Source organism: Dromaius novaehollandiae, chromosome 3 (genome assembly GCF_036370855.1).
Source record: "Dromaius novaehollandiae isolate bDroNov1 chromosome 3, bDroNov1.hap1, whole genome shotgun sequence".
In the NCBI taxonomy this organism is placed as follows: Eukaryota; Metazoa; Chordata; class Aves; order Casuariiformes; family Dromaiidae; genus Dromaius; species Dromaius novaehollandiae.
The window spans coordinates 118,095,101-118,122,704 of NC_088100.1; the positions used below are offsets into that span (position 1 = coordinate 118,095,101).

Consider the following 27,604-nt stretch of genomic DNA (forward strand, 5'->3'; position numbering starts at 1 on the left):
GAGACACAGGAGAGCAGGAGACTGGTGAACACTTGGATTTGGAAGTGGTTTTGATTCCATGTTCCCCCTTTGCCTCTTCGTTCATCTCAGTGGCCTCAGCTGTGCACTGCTGGGACACCTTTGCACCTGCTCTGCTCAGGGGCCAAGCGTCTGGGCTACCTCCCCATGGGAACTAGGCTTTTCTCGTGAAGAGCCTCAAACTCCTTACTCGAAAGGGAGCTGTTATTGCATGATGCCATACATGGGTTAGGATTATAACTACCGCTCAGTAATCAAACCCAAAAGGTAATTCGTTCTACCCAGACCGTCTCATGGTGTAGTCAGGCTGTTTACACAGCTTGACTAGCTAGGATGGTGGCTTGTGTAGTAGCTACTTGAATGAGTATCATACCGCATCTTAACATGCTTTTAGGTAAAGCAGAAGAGTTATTGGCCGCACTGTAAAAATGGTGAAAATGAGAAATGAGACCTCGGGCAGAGAGCCACAGTGCAGTGTCTGAATGCTGTGTAGAGCTTCAAACTGTAGTTGATTGCCCAGAGACAGAAACACAGGGATGTCAAACCTGGACCAGCCTGGTATCTCTCTCCATGGGTGGTTGATGCTAGCTGTCCTAGGGTAAGAACCCAATCATCTTGCTGTAACTTGACTGCGGGTAATTTGTCCCCATAGGATGGCTCTTCCCCTTTTGTCTGATGCCAGATGTCCAGTCTCTCCCAAAGCTCTTCACTGCTACTGTGTTTCGTATGACAGCTCCAGACACGATGGCCATTCATTTAAGCATTAGCTCCTTGTTGAAGCTGGTTAGGCTTGGGAGTAGAGCCTAGGCTGTTCCCATCCAGACAGAAGTCCTGCACCATGCAGAATATCTGCAGTGAGGCTGACAGGTACCTACTGCACCCCAGCTGCAGAGCTAACATGTGCACTAAGCACATCCAGGGGACCTCAGAAGCACACAGGAGCATGCATCCTGTGGCGGTGAGCTCTAGCTGCCAAAGGGCCTATTTGCAAAGGGCCAATTACTTCCTTTCACTTTCATCTCAGTCTTACTCTTCTAGAATACCTGATCGTCCAGCCCGTCTTACACATGCCAGCCATTATTTGCTATTCATGTTATTTGCACTAGTCTTTTCCTGAAAGGGCCTTTATTAGCAGTTCTAAGCCCAAGCCACAGCCTTGCTTTTCTTTGATTTCTGCTAGAGCAATACCACCCACTGCAAAGCTCAGCATCTCTGTAACTGCTGTGGTTACAAATGAATGCATCTTTCAGCGGTCTTTTAGATCATTTTTCTACAATGCACATTGTAAATGAGGAGTAATATATCTTCAGAATTGCCCAGAAAACATTACTCTTTAGCAGTATAAAAGCCTTACAGTGTCCGAGTAGGTGCCCTTGCCAAAACATTTTATTGTGAGCCAGATAATTCAGTTTGAATTGTACACGGCTTGGTATAATCATTCCAGTAAAACATTCTTTACAATTCTGTAACAGCAAGTCACATGGCTCAATAAAGTTTATTGCTGCAAATGTTTAGTGATTCATGGCATAGATGAATTCTGTTTCTTTCCTGGATCAAGTAATCAATAGCAAAATAATCTCCTCGCAATTTCATTCCTCTGCATTAAATAGGTATGAAGTAAATAAGTACAAAATCTGATATAAAAAACAGTATGTACAACATTAAAATGTAAATGTAAAACTGGCATTTGAAAATGGGTGTCCTGCACCGCAATTTCCCACACTGCCTGTGGCAGAGGCTATTTAAGTTATGACCAGCATCCAGCAGTCCAGCATCCTGCCAGCCTCTAATGATTCGTGCTCACCTGATGACACACACTGGGTAACAAAACCTGGTGGGACCGACAGTTTTTCCACTCCATCGTGCCCAGCCCAGTGCTGCTGTGAACTCTCTGCACTGCATAGACTCCCCAGCCACCCAGGGCAATACATATGGGTGCCAGGGACCATCTGTCCAGAGCACACTGAAAGAGCAAGACCGCGCTCCCTCTAACACCCCTTTCAGTTCTTCCAGTGTTGTTCTTGCACACAGCAAACCAGTGTTTGGAACATCCCCCGCTTAGCCGGGTGCAAATTAAGTCAGGCTAATTTAGTTTGCACCGTCACATTCAGCTGCAAGTCACAAAAGGAAAGAAAGGCATGACAGTTGGGAGAGGGCATGTGCTTTATGACAGGAATTGCTAACAGAACCTCTCTGGGAGCCTCGCGGGGCAGCAGTGCTGCGACATCCGTACTCAAGGGCCCCAGCAGTCCCAGCTCCCTCTAACCTGTCCTGCCTCACAGACCTGAGCCCTGTGGCTCCAGTGACACCACAGCAGGCCACTCGTGACAGACAAATCATCTGCTATAATCAGAACAAGCACAAACAGAGCTATCTATCTATCTGGTTCTAACAACAGCACTTCTCATAAAACCAGTATGAAAATAATGCTGTTTAGAAACAGACTGTGCTAGGGAATAAAGAGCAGACTGTCATTTTAATTGTTTAATGAGCCCTGATTGGGAATGCTTATACGAGACAGGCTTTCTCTCCAAATCTGCTCGTATTGTTGCACAGACTTCAATGCAGCAGTGAGCACATATCTGAGCTCAGGCTTTTATGGGTGTGTTTATCTTTTATCCACAGTCCTCCTCAATCCTCACACGTACCCCAAAAGGACATTTATGAGATTAAACACTAAAATTTTAGAAAAAGCCACAGGGGGAGGCTGCTTATGCAAACTTAATATTAAACTCCTTCCTACAGAAGTCTGGTCTTTCATTACATGGTTTTTCTCACAGGAGTCCTGTTTCCATTCAGAGTCCAGCCTAGACTAGGCACTGGTGAAGAGACAACTGTCCTGTCCACAGGAAAGCAGGAAAGTCAAAATAGCAACCTGTAGCAGGCATTTAGCATGGAAATTCCCAGCCCAAATAGCTAAATGGTAAGAAAGTAAAAAAGGGTCCTACAGATCGATGTAGCAAGTAACGCTAACATGGTGTTTCATGTGAATAGTCCCACTTCTAACACGTTCTCTAACACTATTCAGAGTTACGCACCCAGTTTCCACTATTTAGTTCAGATAGTCTCTACCCTTTCTTCCTCACAAGTACACAGATCTTTGCCTGCTACCATGGGCCTAGCAGCTGCAGAATTGGGATCTGTCCTTTTAGATGACAAGCCACTCAGGGCAGGGACTGTTTCTCTCCCAGGCTCAAGAGACGTTTAACACAGTAAGGCCCCATTATTCAGTGCAGCCTGCGGACACTACCACAACATATATCATACTATAACAACAGTGATGTAGTATCAGCATAAAGTAGCAACCCCAACAACTCAGCCTCCATGCTCCATGGTGTCCCACTGTACACCCACGGTGGTAGGTAGCCAGCAGTCTGTTCTCAGAAGGGATGTCTAACATGCAATAAGACTTAAATACATTAATTGGCAAAACTTCATTTCACTGAGTCTATGGTCATTAGATCAACTCTGCTTTAGGTGGGACTTTCATGCGAGGAAAGATTGCAGGGCTGAGCCCAGAAAGTCTGATACATGCAGAAGGTTGATACAAAACAGCCTTCCTCATCGTGGTACAGGCCTGACTGTCCTCTCCTTTACAGTGTTGCTTCAGGAGTACAGAGTCATCATCATCCACTGCAAAACAATGGAGAAAGGGGGCTGAACTCATCCACTGTTGTGAGAGCTCTGTGATGTTCACTACTGAACTGGAACATGGGGCATTGGAGACTTCCTGTCTCCAGCCACAGCAGAAGCCATAGCCAGGCACAGGCCTTGGAGCCTGAAGCTCCCTGTTGTTTCAAACCTAATCTTTAAGTGATCAGGTAAAAATGCCTTTTTTTTTTTAAGGCTTCAAAACAAAGCACATGGTGCTGCTTGTAATGGAAGGAACTAGCATTTGTCACTCAGGAAATGGGCTTTACCTCAGATTCCCGGAGGTATATCCCTTTGCCATCTTGTGTTAAGTTGCGAAAGGCCTCTGTGTAAGAAATAAATAAGCATTAACTTGATAGCCAAGAGGTCAACACCAACTGAGATCCACTTTCCAAGGAAAAAACTCAAAGGCAGTGTTTTACTCTATTCACAGGTGTGGGTGTGTACATACATACATACTTCTGTGTTCTGACACTGGAAGATTCCTGAGGGTTGGGACATGGACACAGCTGAATAAACTCAGGCATGTCACTCTGTCCATCCAGCAGCCCTTTCAGATACTGCTATCAAACCTCCAAATGCAGGAGGCCCCAACCTCACCCACTACAGTTTGAGACACGTGGGAGGTGTCTATAGTACGTGTGCTCACAGACTGGAGCATGAATTGTCTCATCCTAATGCCTACAGGCCCAAAGGTATTTTCCAACACCCTCTGCTTCCTGGAAGACAAGCAGCCTCCATCTGTAGTTTGCTCACCTCTTCCACAGGGGCTGGTGCAGACCTACTCCTTGCAAGGAGTGAAATCACTCCCATTTGCAGAAAGTGACTGGCAGAAAGTTAAAGAGGGAGAGCTTGATTTGCTCTGTATCTGTCCCTCGCTTTGAATTGATCACTCCTCGCTTATTCTTGTTTACCTGAGAAGAAACCCAAACTTTCTATTTTGACCTTGCCACTGCCAGTTGGAATAGATCTGGAAGGGCTGGGGCTCTGCCGGGCAGCCCAGCGGTGCAGCACCAGCCTCACCTCCCATGATCTCCACTCGAAGCATGAAAGAGACAAAGCTCTCAAAGCTGATCTGCAAGTCAGAGTTGCCGTATCTGATTGCCATCAGGTTACAGACTTCATTGCTGAGCGAGATGCCTTCAGAAAAATAAAAGAGAAAAAGGAAAAAAAACCAAAACAGAATAAGAGGGTAACTCCTAGCTGTTATAAGATGTCTGTGCAGCTGCCTGGTCTCACCCCCTTCTCCAACACCTCTTTCTTAAACTTCCCCTACAATCAACTAATAGGGACCAGTCCAAATCAGACCACCCAGTGGAAATAGATCTGGAAGAGATGATTTCTTCTACTCACAGCCCCCCCCCCCCCAACATGGAATAAAACACACATAAGCATTCTTTGCTTATGAGTGAATGGGGGTAGTGACAGCAGCTGTATTTAACAGCAACACTGCCCTAGAGGGTAGGGAAGGACATGAAAAAGAAAATCCAGAGGAAGCTGGTAGACAAAGCATCAGTCCCCATGTCAAGTAGCATTTGCAAGGGATGGAAGTATTTCACACTCATGGCCTGGGATTTTAGTTTATTTTAGCAGAGGTCCCCCTGATTTTTTCACTGCACTTTCACTAACTCAGATGAACCGGGTAAACCAATCACCAAAAAGACAAGTGATAATTTTAGCTCTAAACCTGCAAAAGGAGCTAGATGACTGAGCACCAGCTCCCACTCAAAGCCCAGTGACAGCACTGAAGCTTGGCCCATGTGTAAGGTCTTCTTTTCTAGATCAAGCTTCAGACTTTATATTAGCGATGTCTAGCACTGGTATCACTTCTGTGCAAGTCCCAGACTTGCAGGTCCATTGCCTGAGCTGGTGTCTTTGGCAGAGCTAGCAATTTATACAAGCTAGATCAGACCTCCCACATGCATCCACACAACCCTTCACAGCCTTTTAAAGTGGAATTAGTAACGAACAGGAAGGGATTTTAGAATTGGGTCTAAAATAGACAGATGCTTTTGTCTCTGATTACTATCAGTACCTTTGCCACAATGGGGCAAAGATAAAGTAGCACATCATACAGTGAAAGTTTTCAGAATTTTTTTTACCCTGCTAAAGACAGAAGCAGAGATGGCTAAGACCATGCAGTCTGGGATGCTTTCCACTCTTTCTGGCCTCTGCTACAATCCTCAAGATGTTTCCCAGCCCTGGGCTTTTCTGAGGATGAGACTTGCTAAGATGTCCTGTGGGCTCACCTGTCTCCTGTACAGCTGCACGCAGTTCCACCAAGTCAAGCCTTCCAGTTCTGTTAATGTCTCTTTTCTGGAAAACTTCCTGGCAAAAAAAAGGACTTTTTTAAGGAAAAAAAAAGAAAAAGAAAAAAACAAAGCAAAACGAAACACGAACAAACAAAATAAAGCAGAAAATGCTGAAGGGATTGTAAGCAGGGAGATATTGTAAGGGGAAAACACAAATGATTCCTGTACCGAGTAGAAAAGCAGCCTCTTCCACAGGACTCTGAACTCCTGAATACTCAGTGTGCCAGTGGCATTCAGCTTCATGGGAGAATTAAGGTCGGAACATCTCAATTAAGTGTCAGAGAGCACTCATCATATAAAACACAAACAAACAGAAAACTCACAGCCACTCTAACATGCAGACAATTATAACATGAGGATAATGATTTCCTAGCTCATAAGCCCATCCATAGGTTTGATCCCGCTCCCGCTAAAAACAGTGGAAGTCTGCTGCTGATTTCAAAAGCAGCAGAAATTAACCCCTTCCCAAACCAATTCTGTTCCATCACAGCTGTTATTATGGAGGGTGAGAAGTTCAATAAGCAGGCACACATCCTCATGGTAAAGAAATCAGTGACAGGCCATTTGCCCCAAGAAATAATGCTCAGGTAAAAGTATTAAGTGAGTCAGAAGTATAACTCATGCCAAGAAGGATACATCCAGGAGTGCTAAGATACCCTGACAGGCATCCAGACTGAACCTCAGGCGAAAGCTCTGGAAATCTAGAGAGAAAAAGAAGAAAGATTGTTTGGAGGAATCACTTGACAGCACTCAGAAAAATGGAGGCTGACAAAATTCGCCCTCATTGGAGAGAGCTGAGGCCCCAAAGCCTCCATGAAACTTTTCACCCACTTGAGAAAATGCATCATTTGTGATGATAAAAATATGAGGCAACAGGATGGATTCTACTAGTCTCAGAAAAGCCAGTATGAGCTCCCTGCAGGCACACAATACGGAGTGAAATATGGTGTACTATCTCCAGCTATTAGAGAAAATGGAAGGAAAAGGACATCCAAAACTGTAATCCCAAATGAAATTTACTGCATGACCTTGAGCAAAGTCAGTTGACCTGAAGAGCTTTGGGGAACAGCACTGCAGATTAATTGAAACCCTTGTGCTTAGTGTCTCTGTCTTTCTGTCTCACAGACACTGCCAGCCCTGTTAAAATAATTAAAAGTGTACAGGCAGGCAACACTGAAAACACACGAGGAGTAACAGAAATAGACTCTAATCTCACTGCAAATCATGATTACAGATGGTCTCAGGCTTCCTCAGAGCAGAGGACAAAACCATAATTCACCAATCCCTTCTCTGCAGAAAGTGAAGATGTTTTAATCCCACACTAGCCCTGTTTATTAAATATGAATCAAGTACTGTAAAGTTTTTAAAGGAATGCCTTAATATTGATGACTTATCAATTCGGTCTTCTCACGGATAAGACAACGCCTGGTGGGTCACTATGGAAAGACAGAACAGCTATAGTCCACCTTTGCAGAAAAGAGAGCAACATCAGACATTCTCAGCTGAAGTGCAAAAGTGATCACATCAAGTGTTTATTCACCTCCTTTGCTGCCTATAACTGCTGGACAGTGCATTTGTGTGTTGCACGTAGCTTGTTACCAATGAAGAAACTGGGAAAGAAAACCGTACTCATCTTCAGCTCCGTAACTTCACTGTTGCTGTTCGGGGGAAATAGTTACTGCAATACCTCGCTGCTGTTCAGGAAGAGTTACTAATGACTAGGGATCAAATTACAGGCTTGTGGAGTGCTCTGGGCTGCCACTGGCATGGAGTGGATGTCACAGTCCTCATATAAGAAACATCCCCAGTGTTCACCTGGCTCTCACAAGCATGAGTGACACAGGCACTGCAGGCTCCCTGCATTGCCACCTCATCTCCCAAACACGAAGACAGCAAGGAACACCTCTATGGAATGCGTAGTGGGGAAGAGCCAGGAGGAACAGCAAGCATAAACCAGGCATATCAAGATAAAGATAAGACCCCTTGCACTGCATAACTCCTGCAGACCAGGCTAACTTTTTACACCTTCTAGCAGTGGGACTGCCAAGACTGTCGCAGTGGCATAGGGTGAAATGAGATACAGCTTCAGAATCGACGCTGAGGTCAAGCCAGGTTTGAGGTCAGATTCAGAGTCTGCATCTACACAGCAAAAGCTACAGCTGCTCTTTCCCCACATTCTTGCAGTAGCTGAAATTCAAATTAGACCAGATTCACTTGTAAAATTTCTACCATCTTGAATCACAGCCTGAGCAAATCCTTTCCCTTTAGAAATCTAATAAGGCATCAGAACAGCCAGTCCAGTCAAACCAAAACCAGTTTCTCTTTTCCCAGAATTCAAGAAACAGGTGCAGAAGCTGAGGCTTTTCTCTAAGAGGGTTTATTTTAAAGAAATGTTATTTTTTAGTACTTACTTCTCCAAGATACATTATTCAGGATCCTCTGGAGCTGAACAGCATTTATTTCAGGATTCTGTGATAAAGAAGAGAATTTACACACACACACACACATATATATATATATATATACACACACACACACACACCCATAGAGTGTGTATACATATATATATATTTTATATATAATTATATATAAAAAAATAAAAAATTAGATCAGTTTTCTCTCTCTTTTGTTTTCCCAGCATGTCCTGTCTTCCTCTGCTTTTCTGGCCCCTCTCCAGCCACTGTGAAAGTCAATAGAAAGAGTGCCTTTGAATATGACAAGACTTTCAGCCTGCAGAAGCTGCAGTCTGCTCTGGTGTAGGTTCTCAGGGCTCCACAGAAATCAATGCAGTAGTGCAGATTTACACTGAGTGAGGATCCAGACCATTAACCTTTAAGTCCTGGGGCCATCTGTCCCATCAAGCACACTGTCGAGAGAGCTGCTTCAAGTATTTCCCTTTTATCATTTACAAGCAAATGCAGAAGTGGAAACTTTGGAATACTTCCTTTCTAAGTTTTTCAAAGCAAAGGTTTCCACCTTGTTAAATAAATGTCACAGTTTCTAAATACTGGAAACTTGAGTATGTTTGGTGGATTTAAGTATCACTTCCCCCCCCCCCCCCCAAAATAAAAAGCCTATTTTAAGATCATCAAGATATGCCGGGGTAATGCATCGATAGCAATATTTTGACAAAAGTTGTTGCTATCAAAAGTGCAAACATGTTTTTGCGAAATTTTCTGTTCACCAAATACAGGGTATTTTGCTAAATAAATGCAACTTTTTCCAAAAAGTGAAACATCTGCATCTCTCAGAGCAGCTACTGGGATACCAAAGGTCAGCTCCTTTCCAGATCAGGGCCAGAGAGATCATTGACAAGAATCTTTCATCCAGAGGATTTATCTTGCACTAGGAGAATTTGCACTAGGAGAATTACTGAACAAAGGAGGTGATAGGACACTTCATACCTACTTTCCCTCACAAAGCAAGCTAGCTGCCATCAACCTGTGATGAAGGAATGTGAGATAATTGCCAGTATTTCAGAGGGGGTACTCCTCTAATAAGTGACTTTCCCCAGTGAATGTAAGAATATCCTTCATGGTAGGATGGGTCCTTGTAGCCCAGCAGTCTGTCCCCAACACTGGGGGTAGTAATTAATATTTAGGGAAAGCATGTGAACCTGGGATTAGGGATGTTAGAAGGTACCTCTCTGTCTGGTCCTTTAGTATCTGTTTGGACTTGCTGTTCATCAGTTTGTCTAACCCCTTTTGAGCCTGCTGATTCTGTCACATCAACAACGACCTGCAGCAGCAAGTTCCAGGAGTTCACTCCCTGCTGTATAAAGAGGTTCTCCTTTCATCAGTACTAACGTATTTCTAAGCTTTCTTGGTGCTTTGTAGTCAAAGCTGCTGAATGGAATCAGTACTGTACACTTATCCCAACCTCCCATGGGCCCCTCTCTCTTCCCCACACTTTCACCTCCAGACTCCTCTGTACACCCATGTGCTTTTACTTTGGTAGAGTTGCGTAACAGCCTGGAGGACTTGCCCTTTGCAGCTCATGCATGTACTTACCTGTTCAAAATGCTTTGTGAAGAAATCTTCCCAAATCTTCCCTTCATACCTATCGACAATTTCCTTTAGGATATAAGAAAAATCATTAATTCAATGAAGAGAAGTGTGATTCAAGACGTAATCACTTAAGACACTTTCTCAGAACTGTACTTCCTTCCCCCACCCTGCCACCTTCTCCCCAGCATTGCAATCAGTGCTATTGTCACTAATGCAGCTCATTGCTGGGATAGTTCCCACCCCATAGAAACGCTACTGATTAGAAAGAAGTACTCAAATCACCCACAACAGGAAGAAACATCTTTCCTCCACAGCAGCCTGAAAAGGAAAAAAGGATAGGGCTCACTCCATGCCAAGAAGGAAAAGAAGGGTCTCTATTCTGCTTTATCTGGGAGAGTAGAAGACATGAAGAAAAGGAAGGGCCTTGTTTATACCAGGAGAATGGACTATGCTGTAACCTCCCACCCCTTTGCACTAGTTGCAGATGTGTACAACCACATGGCCATTGAGCTCAGCCTGAAAACAACCTATGGACCACTTCATGAGAACAGTACTGTTCAGGTCCCATAACATCTTCAAAACCTTCAAGGCATAAAAGGAGTGGGGAGGAGCACCAGGAGCAGACAAGATATCTCCTAAAGGCCATGGATAGGAAAAACTGTAGAGTAAGATGATTCCACTAAAAGAAAGAAGTTCGCATAAAAGGCAGCTAACAAATGAAGGTGTCAAATAATTGCCCCCACCCCACCAGCACTGGATTGCATTTGTCGACACAGTCAAAGAGACTGTGCCTGTAAACCCAGTTGCCCTTTTGGAAGTGCGGCAACACGAACGCTCGTATTCTCACTCAGCCTCTCCACAGGACAGAACAACAAGAAAAACCTAAAGTTCAGGGCTGAAGGCAGAACCCCAGACCTCCCACTTCCCCCATACCAACTCACCTTGGACAGGGTGAAACTGGGGTTCCCGCCCATCTCCCTGGAAATGGGAAAGAGGGGGCATGTTAAGGAGATACCCCAGAGTTGCATGTTTGTCTCATCACAGGTGGCGCCCTCCCACCCCAAGGTAAGGAAGGGCCCCACCCTGCTCTCACACCGTATGATTTTTCCCCAGTGTCACAGCTGCATTAGGGGGGAGCAACCATGCCTATAAGGCTCCCAAGGGCTGCTAGAATTTGAAATCTCCAAGGCACCTTTTCTGTACAAGCAACCACTCCACCACTGCCAGCAAGGTCTCATGGCAAATTGATGGTGCATTTAAAAGTGCTTTCCCTCTCCAGTCTCGAATACAAGGGTGCTGCAAGAATACCTTGCATAGGCCTAGCTCAACTCTTCCTGAAAGGATATGGCCAAAAGCAGTACCTCAGCCACTGAGCATCCTAAGCTAATCAAGATCCACAGCCAACCCCTGCAGAAGATGATGAAGTGCTCTGTCTTTTGCATAGTAAAGTTCTTATGGTGCCCTCCCCATTAGACTGGAAAGACCTGCCGTCCCACCATCCCAGAGAATTAGTTGCCAGCAGAGGGGCAGCAGCATCTCACCGAAGGACATGCTTCCGGGAGAAGACTCGTAGGATGAATTCAGACTCCTGCTGAGGCTCCAGGGTGGACGGGACAATCACGTAGGCACCAGGCTCCAGGTGGAAGTCCCGAGTCACTTCCCGCTCATCCACAAAGAGCTGGTGTTTGTTCACAGGCTGGTGCCAAGTGAAAAATGCTGGGGGCAGCTTTTTGTTGCTTTCCTGGAACTGTTAAGGGAAGAAACGTGTTCCACACTAGCTGAACAAATGGACAAAAGGCACGCAGAGAAATCGCAGGCACGACAGAGACAGTCTGCCTTTATGCCTTCGACTTCCCTGCAGCACAAGCACAGGTAGAGAACAGGGACTGAAGGGCTTTGTCTCCTGCCAGGACATGCTCGTACTCACCACACACCATCCCTGCCCAATTCTAAAATTGAAAAGAATGAGCTTCCTGCAACCTTTTCTACAATTTAGACTTTGCAAGGAATAGCAGTGTGGACTGGGAGGAAAAGTAGCTTCTGCCATCCTAAGCTAGTGCAAAAGTCACTTCCACATTTGCAGAAGTGATTGCAGATAGGAGTTGCTCTAGAAACTGCTCTTCCCTAGTCAGAGCGCTCCCCTTAAAAGTACCAAGCACTTTGTCTCCAGCTTGTCCTTTGCACTTAGGGGTCTGGGAGCAGATGACTTTTTCGTATACCTGTGATCTGAACATACTGCAGAAACAACCTAATTTCTATCCCTGACTATGCATGTGTCCCTGATCTGCCTAGCATTCTTGGCTCTCAGACATTTTGGTCTGCAGGCACCTTTTCGCAATGGGAAGTCAGATCACATGTTGATCCAGGCAACACTAAACTGATTTTTAATGCCACTGAGTGCCCAGTACACAAGCCAAATAAATAAACCCACCAGCTAAGACCACTGTCACTTCCCGATCTTGACTGTTCCTCAAGACTTTTAGCCATTTCATTACCCAGCCTAGTGGCAGAGATGCTATTCCTCTTCCTTTGTCAGTATTTTTCACACTAATAGAGCAATCTCTCTTCTGAGGGGTACAGGGCTGCTCTTCTCCATGCCCTGTATGTTAAATTCAAACTTTTTATACTTCAGTCAATACCCTGTTGCTGTAATTCCAATTCCTTAGAGGCTCTTGGTTCACCATCTCTCAGTATTGATCTTGGCAACTGAAACAAATCTGAAATTGAACTCTGGGCTGCCATCGACCTCCCTCCCACTCCGTTGTCAGGGGTGCTGCACAGCAGTGTGCTAGGGCCACACTCAGCTAGGAATCTCAATTCACTTGTAACCCTGATAGTGCCAAAGAGATTTAATTCAGGAAGGACTGGCATCTTCCCACATGGTCACCATGCTGGAAGCACAGTAACAAGGAACATACTGTCCTTACCATACACCCAAACTAGTTCTTGGCCAACCCAAATTCACGGGGACTCTGATTTTAGAGGTGCCCTTTCAAGATAAAAGGAGCTAAATCTTACCCTGTTTTACATAATCCTCTGGAGTTGGGGCAAAAATTGGGACATATGTGGGGGTTTAACTTCCAGAGCCCTTTTTCAGGTCCCAAAGGCTCCTGGCTAAAGGAAATGCTGGGCTCAGGAAGCAGAAAACACCTGCAGTATTTGCTCCAGAGCATTCCCAGCCAGGAATGAACCCGAGCAATAGCAGGAAGGACAATGCACTGATGCCACTTCTAATGCCTAGGAGGGCCCAATGCAGAAGCTGAACAAATAACGCCTTCGTTCAAGATGTTTGGGCCCTCCTGAGGTGGCTGTTCTTCAGAAGAGTCAGTTAATATCTCTGCATTAACAGCGACTTACTGTGATGCCTTATTGAACTTGAATACACTGCTATTGGTTGCTGGCCAAAGGACAAGGGCAAACCAACCCATCAACACCACCATAACAGCTGCATTAGCCCAGGTCCCCCGGCAAACAGCCAACACCGGTGACAAGGGACTCACCTGTAGGCCCACCTGCAGGGAAAAAAGAAATAGAGCATCTATCAGCCAGGGAGCCCTCTGGGTCACAGACAACACAGCCATACTGTTCCACTGCAGAGCAGCTACGTAGGTCCCACTGGATGTTTACCTCCTGAAACCTTAGCCCCTCCATTAGAATACTTTTCCCCACAGCCATCTCTCAGTAACTGTGCCACCTCATGGCAGCAACAAGAGCCGTGGCCCTGTTCAAAGGAAGGAGAGTGACTCTACAAGGCATTCAGATAAGCAGGGAATTTGGGGGGGGGGGGGGGGGGGGGCGCTTTAGCTCCTTCTAGTGACACCTACTTCCCGGGAATACATAGGGAACCTGTAACACGTACATGGGGGCTGCAACTGTGTCATACCAGGAATGCCTCTCAAGCATGGCTTTGCCATGGTTGGAAATAGCCTGAAGGCAGCAATCTTCCTGCCCCAAAGTAAGGGGATTCCAGGCACCCTCTCCTAGCCCTTGCACACACTCTCAGAGAGGGCAAAATAAATCCCAGCATGCTCTGGAGCAAAAGGCATTTCTCTACTGCTCTGCAGTCTGACACCCAGCTTGTTAGAGAGGCAAAAAGCTGGGCACAGAGCATGAGGGAGCCCAGCCCCCCTGTGCAAGGAGATTGATCATAGGCAAGGAGTAAAGAGCACAGATCATCCTGTGCACTACAAGGTCTGTAAAGCTCTCCCATATGCAAGGGCTGAGAAGTTTCCTAAGTTATCCAAAGAAACCCAACAAGAATGACAGAATATTCATTTTTCACCTTGTAGAGGGAAAAGCCAATGAAAAGGTGATGAGCTCGGTTCCGGTGTTTGCTGCTGTGTTTCTGGATCAGGGATACAAGCACATTGCAGGAGCCCAGGCTTTTTTTACTGTCTTCAGCTGGTAAAACTTCAAGCCAGTACTGGGGGTTCATCCAAAATGTGTCTAAGAAGCAAAAAGAAAAAGAATGACTTGTAGCAATTTTCTGATTGAAAACAACGTCAAACATCTTCCTACACAATGCCTGGCCTCAGACTGAATGGGTCACAGGGCATCTGGACCTCTGGACCTCATAGGGGTCTGATCTTAGGGTACACTTCACAAGTTTATCGGTGAACCCCCTGTTTAAGATAAAGGCAAAGCCTAGGGACAAGGAACTACATTTCTGCTGACCTGTAGCTAAGAGTTTATTTCACTTATAAATGTATTATTATTCCTCTGTCACCTCTTGTGTCTGGGCTAGCTGACCTCAGGCCCCACCCACTCTGTTTCCAGAGGGGCTGAGCCCCTGCATTTTCTGTTCACTGAAAATACTACATCCTCAGCACCTCCACAAGTAAGTTTTAAGGGACAAGTCTAAAGTCCCAAAGTAGTTCAGTGCTGACAGTTGATCCTAGGATTCCTGCAGCTCATTCCACGCCATAACCAGCCCACTGCACTATGTTTGCAAGTAATGCAGCCTCTGTGGCAGCAGAGGCTAGTCAGAGCCCGTTAGCTGCTTATTTCTGATGTTCGTGTGGAGGCTCAAGGAGGAGGAGCACATTCTGTCGTCAATTTTGTCTTAAGAGGTATAACAAGCTGGTAACTGAGTCAGCAGAGAAGTGTCACCGCAGAGGCCCCCAAAAGAGCCCTAAGTATTGCTCACCACTGCAGAATCCCCGGCTTCCTCCTGCTGTGCTTCCTTTAACCCATCTCCCACTCTTCAGTGAGTACATCCACTTCTTCCCATCTTCCTTGCTCATCAAGTCTGGAGTTAATTTACAGATCATCAGATCTACAAAATGAACCTTAAAATCTTGCAGAGACATCCTGGGAAAAAGAGTGCCAAGAAACATCTTGTCAGCAGTCTAGTTTAGTCCATGTGGGTTACGAAAAGGAAAGGAAACGGGGAACTTTGAAGTCACAGCATTCTGTGTTACATATGATAATACTCGTATTTCGTTAGGCAGGAAAGAAGCAAATGTCTGCTCCAACAGCAGCATCTAGCAGTAGCAACAAACGACTGAAGTTTCAGCAAAGGACAGCAGCACTGAAATTAAAATATTGCCGCCAAAGGGACCACAGTGAAATAACACAGGCAGCAACATTGCCACCTCGTGGCACAAGTGGTAGAAAAGTAACGAGAAAAAAAAAAAAAAAAATCAACACAAGAGCTTCCCAAAGCTATCTGGAAAACAGAAGGCAGGACGAAAGCCCTTGAAAGCTGCTCAGGTCTCAGGCAGCACTGGGAGACCTAGGCGGTGCCCTGCTTCTCCCTCCCTCCTGTCATTTAAGACCAGTGCATCTCTTCCATGTCAGCACACCTACTGCTTCTCACATCATCAAGCAGAGAAGGACAACAAGCAAGCAAGCATGGGCGGTTTTAAAACAGGTCACACATGCCTCAACCTAACTGGCAACAGGAGATAGCAAGGTACTACTTCAGCTCCAAGCACAGCCCCAGAGTTACCAGAGAAAGGAGAGACAAGACTATGCCATTACCAGAATTCTCCATCCTCTTTCTTTTTCCTCAGCAAAATCTTCTCCTTCGGGCTCAGCAACTCCCATTTATAAGAGCTGAGGGCAAAAACATGGGGTAACTAACCAAATCCATCTTCAAATTCTAAGTAGATGACATAGCCTTCCTCTATAAAAGCAGGCCAAATCACTGCCCCCACATATCTCCATGTTTATCCCTCACTAAACACAGGCCCCCTGTGCTTTCAGCCCTAGGAGACTCTCCACAAGCACTCCAGGTCCCATGGGATGCAAGTAAATAGCTCCAGCTTCTCCAGCAGAAGCCAGAAATCCTCCATTTCCATCAGCCAGTCCATTCACTGACACATGCAGCTTCCAAGTGCTTAAAATATAAAATTCTAGATCTGTTTTGTTGGTTAATTTTCTGTCAAAGGAGACATAATAGGAAGAGTGTTTGGCATAATGAATGAATGACTAGGACAGCACAAGAGGCAGCTGGGAGTCATTTAAAAGGCAGGGCTACAGTATGTTCCTCATTATGCTCCTCAACAGGAACAGCTGGTATATTGTCACCATGTGACAGACACGCACCAGAGCAAAGTTACCACTCTGCAGACAAGGTGAAAGTCGCTCACATCCCCAACACCTCCCTGGGATCTTCCTTCCTCCCCACCCCCACCCCCACCCCCACCCCCAGCCTCAGCACACGGAGTCTGTGCAGGAATTAACTGAAGTTTGGAAGGAAGGAACGTGCTTTGATTCAGAGAGGAACAGGGCTACAACTGCCTATGGTCTTGAATACTACCCACTGTTTTTCAGGGGTCCCAACCAAAACATCCAGCAAATGCAAATACAGGGCTCATTTCCCTCATTAGTTGCTTCCTCTGATCTCATATCCAATCCTACTTCCCCAAACAGCCACGATGGAGGTCTACTTCACAGCCACAATTCCAACACTTTGCAGCAGGTGGAGGTCTTTGCATGGCCCCTCCTGTGACAAAGGGCTGTGTGCCCTGAAATAGGCTGAATAGCTAACCTATCCCTGGGGCTTCAAATGCCATACAGATCACAGCAATATGGTCAGCATCTGATGCTCATATTATGTTTCCTCTAACATTCAAAGAATGGAAAAGCAGAACCCAGTTCACTGAAGCAGCACATATGAAGTGAGCCCAACTGCATGAGCACTCACTGCTGGAGAAATATAACTCCATTGAGTCATTGCTTTGAAACCAGAGGGTCTGTGGAAGCAACTGTTGCTTATCTTACTGCTGCTCTCAGCACTAATTCATGCCTGAAGATGGCAGCATATTTCCTCCAAGAAACCTTCCCTCCTGATCAGCATCATGTTTTAAACTCACCTGTCACTCCAGTCTCCTCTCCATTCAATTTTGCCCCACGGATTTCTCAGTCTCACCAAGTTTTCTGGTCCATAGTGACAAGTCACCTGCAGAATACAGTAACACTGTGCTCACTAAGGTCTCAGCAGTTCTCAACTGGTTTACATCACCGTACTATATCTGATATTAATACAGCAGTGGCTTTGCTCTCACAGATGCCAGCAAGTATAAAAGCTACAAACATGCAACTCTGAATGCAGATACCAAAAGATGAAAAGGCTTTACCTTACTTTTTATAAGCAGAGGAAGAGATCTCACAGATTCCTAATTTGGAGGCTTGACAGCATGTTATTCCTCCTTTCCAACACCTGTTCACTCTGTGGTTATGTGAAGGCAGGACTGTACTAACATGAAAAATAAGTCCTACCCCCGCTCAATGGCACAGCACAAGGCAGGCAGTGGGGTGACCACACAGATGAGTGCCTCACGAACCGGGATGCCACAATCAAAGAAGAGGCAGGCTGACTAGGAGCTATACTGACAGCAAATAGCAGAACAGCTGACTTGACATCAGCTCCACATGGCTAGTCTGTCCCTTACTCCTGCCTGGCCCTTCACGCTATCAGAGGTGCTAGCCAGACTGACAGACACATAGCTGATAAAGTCCGTATCTAATACCCTCCTGCTGTGTGCGGGGGACACAGGCATAAGCCAGCCAGCTCACAGCACCTCTCCCAGCCTCCCTAGTACCTCTTGCTGAGGTACTGAATGTGCTTTCCCTCACATCTATACCCCAAGTCCAAAGTCTTGCAAAATCCCTTGCCATCCTTGTCAACATCCTTCCGGAGCCGGACAAGATGGTCAGCCATCAATCCAGGAGGCAAAGGCTGGAGCTGGGCTCTTTGGAAACAATTATTTTACTGTCCCATGACTCTAGACTAGATATCTCTGGAGGTTCCCCAATGATTTGTCTGCAAACCAGTAGGATCTACCCAATATTCTCTGCACAGAAGCCCAGTCTGGCTCCCTTGTTTTACCCTTGACTCACATTTCCATATGCAGTTTTTCATGTTTTGGCCCTTGCATTCAATTGTCTTTACCACCGTCACCCCTCCTCTGACTTCAGCAGACTTTCTACTCCAAGCAGGTTTCATCTCAGACTCCCAGCATCCCTAAAGGCCAGTTCCTTCCTCCTTACCAGCTAAGATGCATTTGTAGGTGATGCTGTCAGTAGAGTCCTGTGAATCATTCCCACCACTAGAGATACAGTGAGTTCTGACCATTAATTATCGTTTGCATCAAGCTCGTGATGCTAAAATGGACACACTTCAAAGGGAATCTTTACAAAGCACTCAGTCCCTTTTAGACTTAGATTGGGGGGGAGTGGATTTGGAATGGCAAGGAAGGAGAATATACCACAGTTACTCTGGCTAAGGGCTGAACCCACGACTGCAACAAAAACTGCTGACATCCAGACAAGTCTGGACACAGAATATTAGGGCTGTTCTCACCTTTCTAATACCAATCACTGTGTAGGCATGGCCAGCAACAAGCCCATTCTTCAGGACCTTTGTTGTCTGCATACAAGGAAGAGAGAGAGAAGGAAAAATAAACCTCCAATTCTACCTCTAATTACACAGCAGACTCATACCAACAGCAAAGAGACCTGCACCTGCATAGGCAATGATCCTCAAACAAATGAAGACTGCTTTGAACTGAAAAAAGATAGGTCTGAGCACCTAACAGCCATATTTTGCAGCATGGTTGGAACTGGAAGGTTGATTGGGAGGGTCCCTTTGTTAACTGGGGATCTTTGCCTAGAGATGAGCTCATTTTTTCAAAGTCCAAGAAGTTACGTTTAGATATGTAGAGTAGTAGGGTTTCCAATAAATGAAAGGTTAGCTTAAGGCTTGGAAGCCAAGATTTGAATTCTTGTGCTGACCTCTCCAATCTTAGCTATAAGCTTACTCCGTAACTCTCTGCCTCAGTGCTCCATCTGTAAAAATGCGGCAGGTCCTTATTTAATAGAGGTTCTTTGATAGGTAAGTCACCTCCTAAACATAACAGGAAGCTGAGGGCAGCAGAGAATCCATGTGCAAACCTTAACAAGAGTGTGATTTCTACGGAAACTCTGACACAGCAGCTTTGATTCTTTAGAAGAGTCACAATGACTAGCTCAGCAGAGGGAAATAGGTCTTGAAAAGTTTTTAGCTGTGAGGCCATTTGATGTCATAGCAAGTCTCACCCCTAAATGTGTCTGACAGCCCATGAGAGATCTGCTGTAGGTTGCTCTTGTCATGATATCCCACAGATCAGGAGGAGCTGCTGCCAGCTTGATCGTTATATTAACACCACCTGTGAAATCCACCAAGGCTTCTGAAACTTGCCCAATCTGAAGATCCTCATAGGAGCCGTAGAGCCTAACAAAATAGGTATCAATATATTATCTGGGATATGGTGGCAGATGGTAGCTTGAGACCAGCATGCCAAGGAAAGCCAATAATAAAGGTTTGCAAAAGCAAAAGGAAAGCTGTAACCCATGTTCCGTTTTAGGGCATCTTTGCCATTTAAGAAGAGAGGAATCTAGCAAATTGACTCCAAGATTGGCCACAGTCTGAAACGGACTCCTTACTTCACTCATTTTCATCCCAGATCTCTTCCCTCAGCAGTAGTGAAAACATGCACATCACAACTTCTCTGGTAACTCTGCTTTAGTGCATGTTGCCTGAACATCTCACCAGAGACTGTGCTGTTTTTGCTGTGCCTTGAGAGCTCAATTTCCAGCCTGATTTTCTTCACCACAGCCGAGCAACCTTCTCCTCTCTTTTTGTCCTAACACTACTGCCAAATGAAAAATAACCTTCTCTCCTCTCATGCGATCTTTCTCTCAATGTTAACTAGGACTCTCCCCCACTCTGCAGAGGGACTATTTCAGCCCAAGAACAAAAAGGCCCATCAGCTATGCCTTGTTGCTTCCTTCTTAGTCCTTGTAAACCACTCCAGACAAAAAGCCCTAGAGAGAGAAGCCAGTATTCTCAGTGTGCTGTGCGGCCTATTGAGTGCTTCAGCTTTGGGGGACCCCAGACCAGGAATTTCTACCAGGACCAAAAGACAATTTCTCCACAGGGCCCCAAAGTGAAACCCCTTGAGGGTTTCTCAAACTGATAATACAGCAAAGGAGGCATCAGAAATTAGAAGTCACCTTTGAAAATCTATCTGTGGCCTCCTGTTCCTCTGCAGTGTTTGCAAGGAAGACGTCACCTCTGCCAACCCACCCCAAACAATGCTAACACTCAGAGGACAACTGCCCAGGATAGGTCTGTTTTCATGCCTGCTTCTGAGCCCTTGGATTTCATACACAGGCTTGAACTGATAACAACTACCACAGTGGTAGCTTTTACTGTTTAATAATAGAAAGATTAAAACCATTTACTACACTCCAAATGAGGCAAAACCTAGGAGATACATTTATAAATGAGAACAAACTATATAGGCACCAAGCAACATATTTTAGAGAAACTATTTACATAACTTGGAATGAGTCACTTACTTGGCATATGCCTTCTCCAAAAGGGCTCCCCAGAACACATTCTTATAGACTGAGGAAACGAAGACCAGCTCCCCTGCTTCATTCACTGGCAGGCGATCATCAACCACCACATCAACCCATTCACCGAAGTGCCAGAACTGTCAGAGGAAAAGAATGAGCCGCTGTTTCCTTGGAAGAAACCTCCCCTTGAAATAACAGAAAAGGTACTGGGGCTGAGCTGCAGGTGCAAACTGAGCTGCCCTGTGAGGAGCACTGCACTGGGTCAGTGGGATTTGCTGGCTCACCCACACAGCCAACCCTTCAGTCCCACCCAGGCAGAGGAGAAAACAAACTGTGCATCAGGTATAAAAGGGAGATTAAGGGGAATCTGGCACAGCTAGGCTCTTGGGGAAGTAGTTCCTAATTGCAGGGTGGCAGAGCTGCAATAAGAGTGAGGTGGGGGGCAGGGGGAGGAGTTAGAAGATTGGGGCAAATGTGTTCGAGGATGGCTGCCACAATGTAAGAAGTGGGGCTGAGGATCTGTGACAGCTTGAGGGAAACGACAGAGCAGCAAGGGAAACAGGATGGAGCAGCAGCCACAGCAGCTAGAGGAAGCCTGAGAAGCTTAACAGGAACCAGATAGTCGGGTGTAAGAGGAGGAGAGGGGCAGGATCCATGGACCAAAGGGTTTCACTACAACTCTGGGAAGTAGGGGAGACTTCGGCTGGATTACAGTCAGCATGGGGATACAGCTAGAGAGACGGGCCAAGCTGAGGCATATCCTCAGAATGGCTCGTAGTTGATTCTCTACCTGCATTGCTTCGCAGGAGGGGTGATAGGCTACCCTCCAGATCAGGGTACCTCCTGGCCGCTTGCCCCTGGCCAGTGCGAACCACATACAAATTATCTAAGGGTGTGACCTTTGGCATCACCAAACATGACACGGGATTTCTGAGGACCTCCTACATTGCTGGGGAGGAGATGTACCCGGAAGTGGAAAATGCCAGCATATTTCTTGTCAAAGCTCTGGTGTTGTGGCACAACTGCAGCCAAGATGTCCTGGTGGAACGTCAGCGCTTCCAGGGCAGCGAGGAACCAGCAGTTCTCTGCGCCAAAACAAATGGACAAACACAGATGACCGAAAAGTCAGAGTTGTCAGCCAAGTTAAGAAACACCGTTAAGATCCTAGCAGAAGAGCTATTGTGTTGATTTCTTTAAAATTATACAGACACATAAAATGAGATGATCTAGACGTGTGCTCTATTAAACCAGACCCTGTATGTTTCATAATTGTTCTCTCGTGATCTTTTCTTTTGGATAGTGTGTGGTTAGATATGAAATCTAACAAGAAACAGGTCTCAGTGAAAATATTCTATTTTTTATTGACCTTACAGGGGTTTTCTTCTGTTTTATAGAGAACACACTACTAAAAAAGGCTTTTTCTTTTTCTTTGAAAAATTAACTTTTCAGAAGAGAAAAATCATTTTCAATGACTCTCACAGGCAAGACTGTACTTATCAGACTTTGTGTCTAAGGGATTAATTAATTTAGTCCTGATCCTACCTGTTTGGCAGATACCAATATATCCTTTTACCTTGGGTAACACAGGCACAAAATTGATTTTCCCAACGGCAAAGCTGGGAAGAGAATGTACTCACACTATCTAAGTCTTAAGTACATAGATAGCATGAGTCTCAGATTTTCCTGCTTCTGTGGTCTCTATTCAGTTGTCAAGCAGCAACATCACAGATCAAGAGGTGCACATGGGCACTTCCTATTCCAGCACTAGCATGCACAGAAGCAACAAAGTGCCACTTTCAGCTTGTGGAGACGCCTCTCACCCATTAAATCCCACCCTGAAGCTTGCCAGGCTTTTTACTGAGTCCGTCCCATCTTAACTCATTCACATCATGCCAACTGAAATAATTAGGATATATGCACCCTCTATTTGTATACTAAATTTTATAGTCAAAATTCTTCTCAAATGTTCTCTTGCATATAAATACATATATATTTACACAAAGGAGCTTCCTTACCCACTAATCCTTGGCAGAGATCAAGTTGCTTTCTGTTTGCAGCATAAAATACTGGAGTGCTATGTAAATCCTGGGAAGCAAAAGACCAAAAAGAAAAGAGGGAGAGAGTCAAGTCACTCACAATGGAGCTGTTTGAGCTTGAAGTCAGGGGTTCTCTGACTGCAGAGCTGTGACTTTATGAAATGAGAGAGCCAGTGGGTTCCCAGAGCGGGATGTAAAAACCTCATGGCTATGTGGCCCAAAACACTCTGCCTGTTCAAAGCCTGTTCACAATACTTAGACAGGGTAGCTTTGTCCCAGCAAGCACTATTCTGGTTCAGGTGTAACTGCTGTTATCACATGCTCTGATTAACTTGACCTAAGCCCAGTCATGCATTTGTGGTTGGTCCACACTGAATTTGGTCTCTGAAATAAGCCAGTGGTGCACAGATGCAACATCAACAGAAGTCGGCTCCCAGTCTGGTTGCTTCTCAGGAGTCTCTAGGCTGAGCATAGGGATCTGAACTGCACAGGGAGATTATGGGGGTATGAGATAAGAGTGCCTATTAAGGTACTACATGTATTCCATTTAGCAACCCACGCAGGCTTATTTACGAATCACTGTCAGTGCAGCTTAGTCACTTTAGGAAGGCCCTTCTCCAAGCATACGCATACACAAAAAGTTTCACTTAAACCCTAACAAAACTGACAAAACTGCCTGTATGAGGCGTTACAGCTACATTGGCTTAGCTTCACTAGTAAAAGTGGGCAATGAGGTGCGGTCGCCTGCTGTCTCCTGGTGCGGTGGGGCCAGCTGTAGGTGTCACTGACGCTGGCCCATCACCATGGTGGAGACTGACCCTTCAGATCTGTCAGTCCAGCCCCTCTGCAATTGTTCTTCAACAAGTTTCAGCCAAACCAGGCTACAATGGCAGAGCTCAACTGTTGCAACCCTTAGCTAACCTGGGCGATATCTCCACACATCTCTTGGTCTCCTCCATCAGCTCTGGGGCTCGGTGTGTGAACACAGGGACTCCCGGGCTGTGATTCACCACAGCAGCCATGTCCTCTCACATCTCCAACTGGTTTGACTGACAGTTGAGCTCCAAACTAACTGATGGCAGCTAAAGAAATTTCTCTTGGTGTGACAAGAGTGGTTTTATGAATAACTGTTCAGAAAGAAAATGCGTTATTCTTTTCCTCTCACAAATGCCTCTGGGGTCCAATTAATAACCTAAGTGTCAAATTTTTGTTCCACTGTTATGACCCACAAGCTCAAGCTAATTTTCACACGGCTGGCTTCCTCTTCAGGCAGTAGCAGAGAAATGGCAAAGCCTCAAAAGGCATTTATAGTAACTAGACACCAAACCCTATCCCTGATGAACTTCAGTTTGCAGGCTATCAATCGTGGATGCAGCAAACTACGAGCCTCCAGGCTGAACGGCACAATCTGAGCATTTTCTCTGCAGCACAGGGACTGAAGGATGCACAGCATCCTTCCTCAGAGAGACTTTGCTGGGCTAAGTATGGCATCAGAGCAAATGGCAGCCTTCTTCCAGAGGAAGTTTTAGAGTCGCAGATCTGGGAGAGAGAGGAGGCTTCAAGCCCATTCCAGCATTTCTGGGATGAGGGGACAGAATTACAGATCTGAAGGGCTCTGCTGAGGCTGGGATTCACACTGGCCTTCCCTTCCAACTCCCTCTACACTGATACGGCTACCTCTGCCTCCGGGCCCGGCAGAACCCAGCTTGGGCCCTGGAGGACTGCCCTCTGGCTCTGCCTGCAGATCCTGCCTCAACACAAACCAGAGGTGGGACTGACTTGCATATAAAACCTTGAGAAGCAAGGCTGACCTTTCCAAGCTCTCCAGCTTGTTTTGCAAAGGTGTCTCTACCTTCTTGCTGGGTCTCGTGAGTTTTGCAGGAACTTGGCCCTTCTAAAAAACTGGTTAAACCTGACAGCTAGAGCATGACTTAACTAGGAAATGCCATCCACTGTTACTCAGCAGAATTGCCTTATGGACCCAGGAATGTAAAGAGTCAGTGGTACTGAAATTCTCAGGTATGTTTATACACCGCTTTCAGGAAGATCTGACTATCAACGTGTTGCTCAGCGGTCCAGTAAGAACAGTATTACCTTTGCTAGTAGTAGGCCAGAAGCTTTAAACTAACAGACCTTATGCTAACTGTGCCAGGCCCAAGTCCTGGCCTGTTAGACTTGTTATCAATCTGTTTTGAGAACTTGCTGTGTGACCAGAGCTTGGCACCAGGTGTCTCTTGTTGTGACCTACTGTTTTAAGCGTGGGATAACAGCAAAGGCCTTGGAAATATGGGCACAAGTTGAAAACCGAGGCCTCAGAACTAAAAACAACTCATTGATGGTCATGTACTGGTCACAGCAGCAGCTCAACCTTGACAGCTGGGGAAAAGAACGCTTTAAGTACAATAAAGAGAAGACTAAACAGTTAAGCAAGAAAAAAAACAGCCCAGCAAGAGGATAAGGCACCTGCCACTGCCTGTGAAAGTAACACCCCCAGCGTCACACAGTGTGTGGTCCACAAGACAAGGGCCAAAGGCTAAGAACTGTCTAGAAGCTCAGAAATCTTCTAAGAGGTCAAAATCTTGAATTCGAGGGGAGGAATCATCGTCATGAGAACTGTCACCAGGGAATCACAGTGGGATTGTCAGAGCTGCAAGCGTGCCACCTGCCCTGAGGACATCAGCTCCCCTGCTCTTCTCCTCACCTTCTTTCCCTCCCTGCTCCAAGCATTACTGGATATAAACTTAATGAGGCTGCTTCTGATTTTTGGCAACAAATGCTTCAAAGGCAATTGTGAAATGATACATACCCCACCTTCCAAATAACAGCTGATACAACAAGTGAAATCTCTGAACGCTCTAAGGCACACCTAAATTAAAGTCTAAGAGTAGGTCACTCAGTCCTAACACTGAATATTTGCTGGCTATCAGTTCTAACCACCCTCCTGCATGAGAGCATTCATTGAAAATCACTTACATGTGGCCTCTTCCACTGCAGCTTTGGGGGGAGTTTCTTCAGTAGCGCCCCCGTTCCAATAGAGCTGATGTGAGCAGGGAAATTCTCATCTGTGAACAGGCACTTATTCTTCAAGCACATCTCTAGCAATGCCTGGTAGTTCTGCTGGACAGGTGGGTTGTGTTTTTGAAAGACATTCCTGCCTAAAGGCACAGGCAACTTCTTTTTTTTTAAGCAAGGCAGCAAAGGCATGATGATGTGCACAGTAAAGCCAGGATAAATCTTCCACAGAGGATTCTGCAGGGATCTTGCCCTTGCCCAGTCCTGAGGGAAACTCCTTGTTTCTTGGGATGAAGTGTCTTCTCTAGAAGAGTTCCTGATTGTTAAAGTAAGCGTAAAAAGTAAAATTAATTCTGACTTTTTAAATTTTCGCTTTAGCCAGCAGAGGGGGGTGACACTCACAGAACTGGGAGATCCAGCAGCTTCTGATCTGTTACCTATCACTGTGCTTTCGAGGCTTCCAATTCTCTGTAGATCTGAGTGGAGTGAAATCAAAATGAGCGGCCTCACTGAGTTTTACTGGGCCTCTGAAGCCATACACACAGCTATTTTGTCTCTCTCTCTCTAGACTATTTTAGGCTGGCTCTCCAGGGTGTTTTCAGATCATGCTGCAACATGAATGACAGTCTTTAGTCAACCACATTCAGTCATATGGAGATATGGACATTTCCAAAAAAAAAGGGGGGGGGAAAGGGGGAAAGGGGGAAAAAAGAAAAAAAAAAAAAAAAGAAGGTAAAAGCTCTAAAACAAACAAAAAGTAGAACATATTAGGTGCTACAAAGCCATTACTCATAACCCTTCAATGGTTATTTTGATGTCTTTACCCCATTTTGAATAATGATACAACCCTCCCCCCCAAGAGATCGCATTCCATCTTGCTGATTACCACAAATCCACACATGAAATCGCATGCAGATTTCTTCTTCTTGGAACATTCAGGACAGCTGTTTCTCATCCCCCTGATAAAAACGGCTAAGAATGATTTCATTAGCCTTTTTTTCCTGCCACATACACATATGCTAATATTGGTAGCTATGCTAAACATTAGCAGCCATCAACTTTTGCTGTAAGTGGTGGGGTCCTTTTGCATGGAGCAGGAGATCAGAATTAAAAAGCTCAGCAGATAAATCATGGCCACCAGCGGTAATAAGCTGACCATAGCCACAGCAGTGTTGACTGAAGAAATGAATCAAGCTAGAAAGTGCAATAAACGGTTCGCATGCCATAATTACACAATATTTGGAAGGCTTCCCTGCAGAGGAGGCTCTGTGAAACTCAAAGTCACTGCCCCAGGCAGCCTAGGAAACTGGTCTCAGTTAGGAACCAGTTGATTGTTATTCCATCAAAGTCCTAGGTCACTGGCTTACCTCTTTAGAAAGCAAACCAATCACAGATTGCACCACCTCCCACACAGAGCCCCCATTTGTTTAAAAAAAAAATACTCAACAGCTGATCCACCAGGCTTGATCCTCGAGACCAACCAACAGAAAATCTTCAAAAGACAACCTTGGAAACAAAAAATCAAATTTCTATTGGACATGACAAATTTCAGACCATAAAAAAGGATTTAAGCACCCAACAAAGGGTCTACTTTTCTCCAGATAAAAAATACTGCTTCTCCCTCAAAACCTTGCCTCTTTACACCCACTGATGTTCATGGCTATAACAACATAAGCAACAGACAGAGGGAAGGATTTAAGGCAAAAACAAGAGGAAGAAA

At 45.5% G+C, this 27,604-nt stretch overlaps 1 protein-coding gene across 1 annotated transcript; it reads right to left on the reverse strand.

Moving 5' to 3' along the window:
• Positions 1–1,392: 1,392 nt before the first annotated feature.
• Positions 1,393–26,488, reverse strand: LOC112980071 (calpain-14). The gene is made up of 21 exons (XM_064509924.1): positions 26,287–26,488; positions 25,846–26,200; positions 22,852–22,921; positions 21,803–21,921; positions 20,837–20,973; positions 19,532–19,706; positions 18,798–18,863; positions 17,308–17,393; positions 15,971–16,045; positions 15,135–15,298; positions 14,253–14,434; positions 11,530–11,729; positions 10,930–10,966; positions 9,992–10,054; positions 8,393–8,450; positions 6,618–6,682; positions 6,150–6,218; positions 5,919–5,997; positions 4,693–4,809; positions 3,939–3,994; positions 1,393–3,651 (listed from the first exon to the last, which is right to left on the reverse strand). Exons 2-21 carry the CDS (start codon positions 26,074–26,076, stop codon positions 3,625–3,627), a joined length of 2,076 nt encoding a protein of 691 aa, XP_064365994.1. The 5' UTR covers positions 26,077–26,200; positions 26,287–26,488; the 3' UTR covers positions 1,393–3,624.
• Between the last annotated feature and the right edge of the window lie 1,116 nt (positions 26,489–27,604).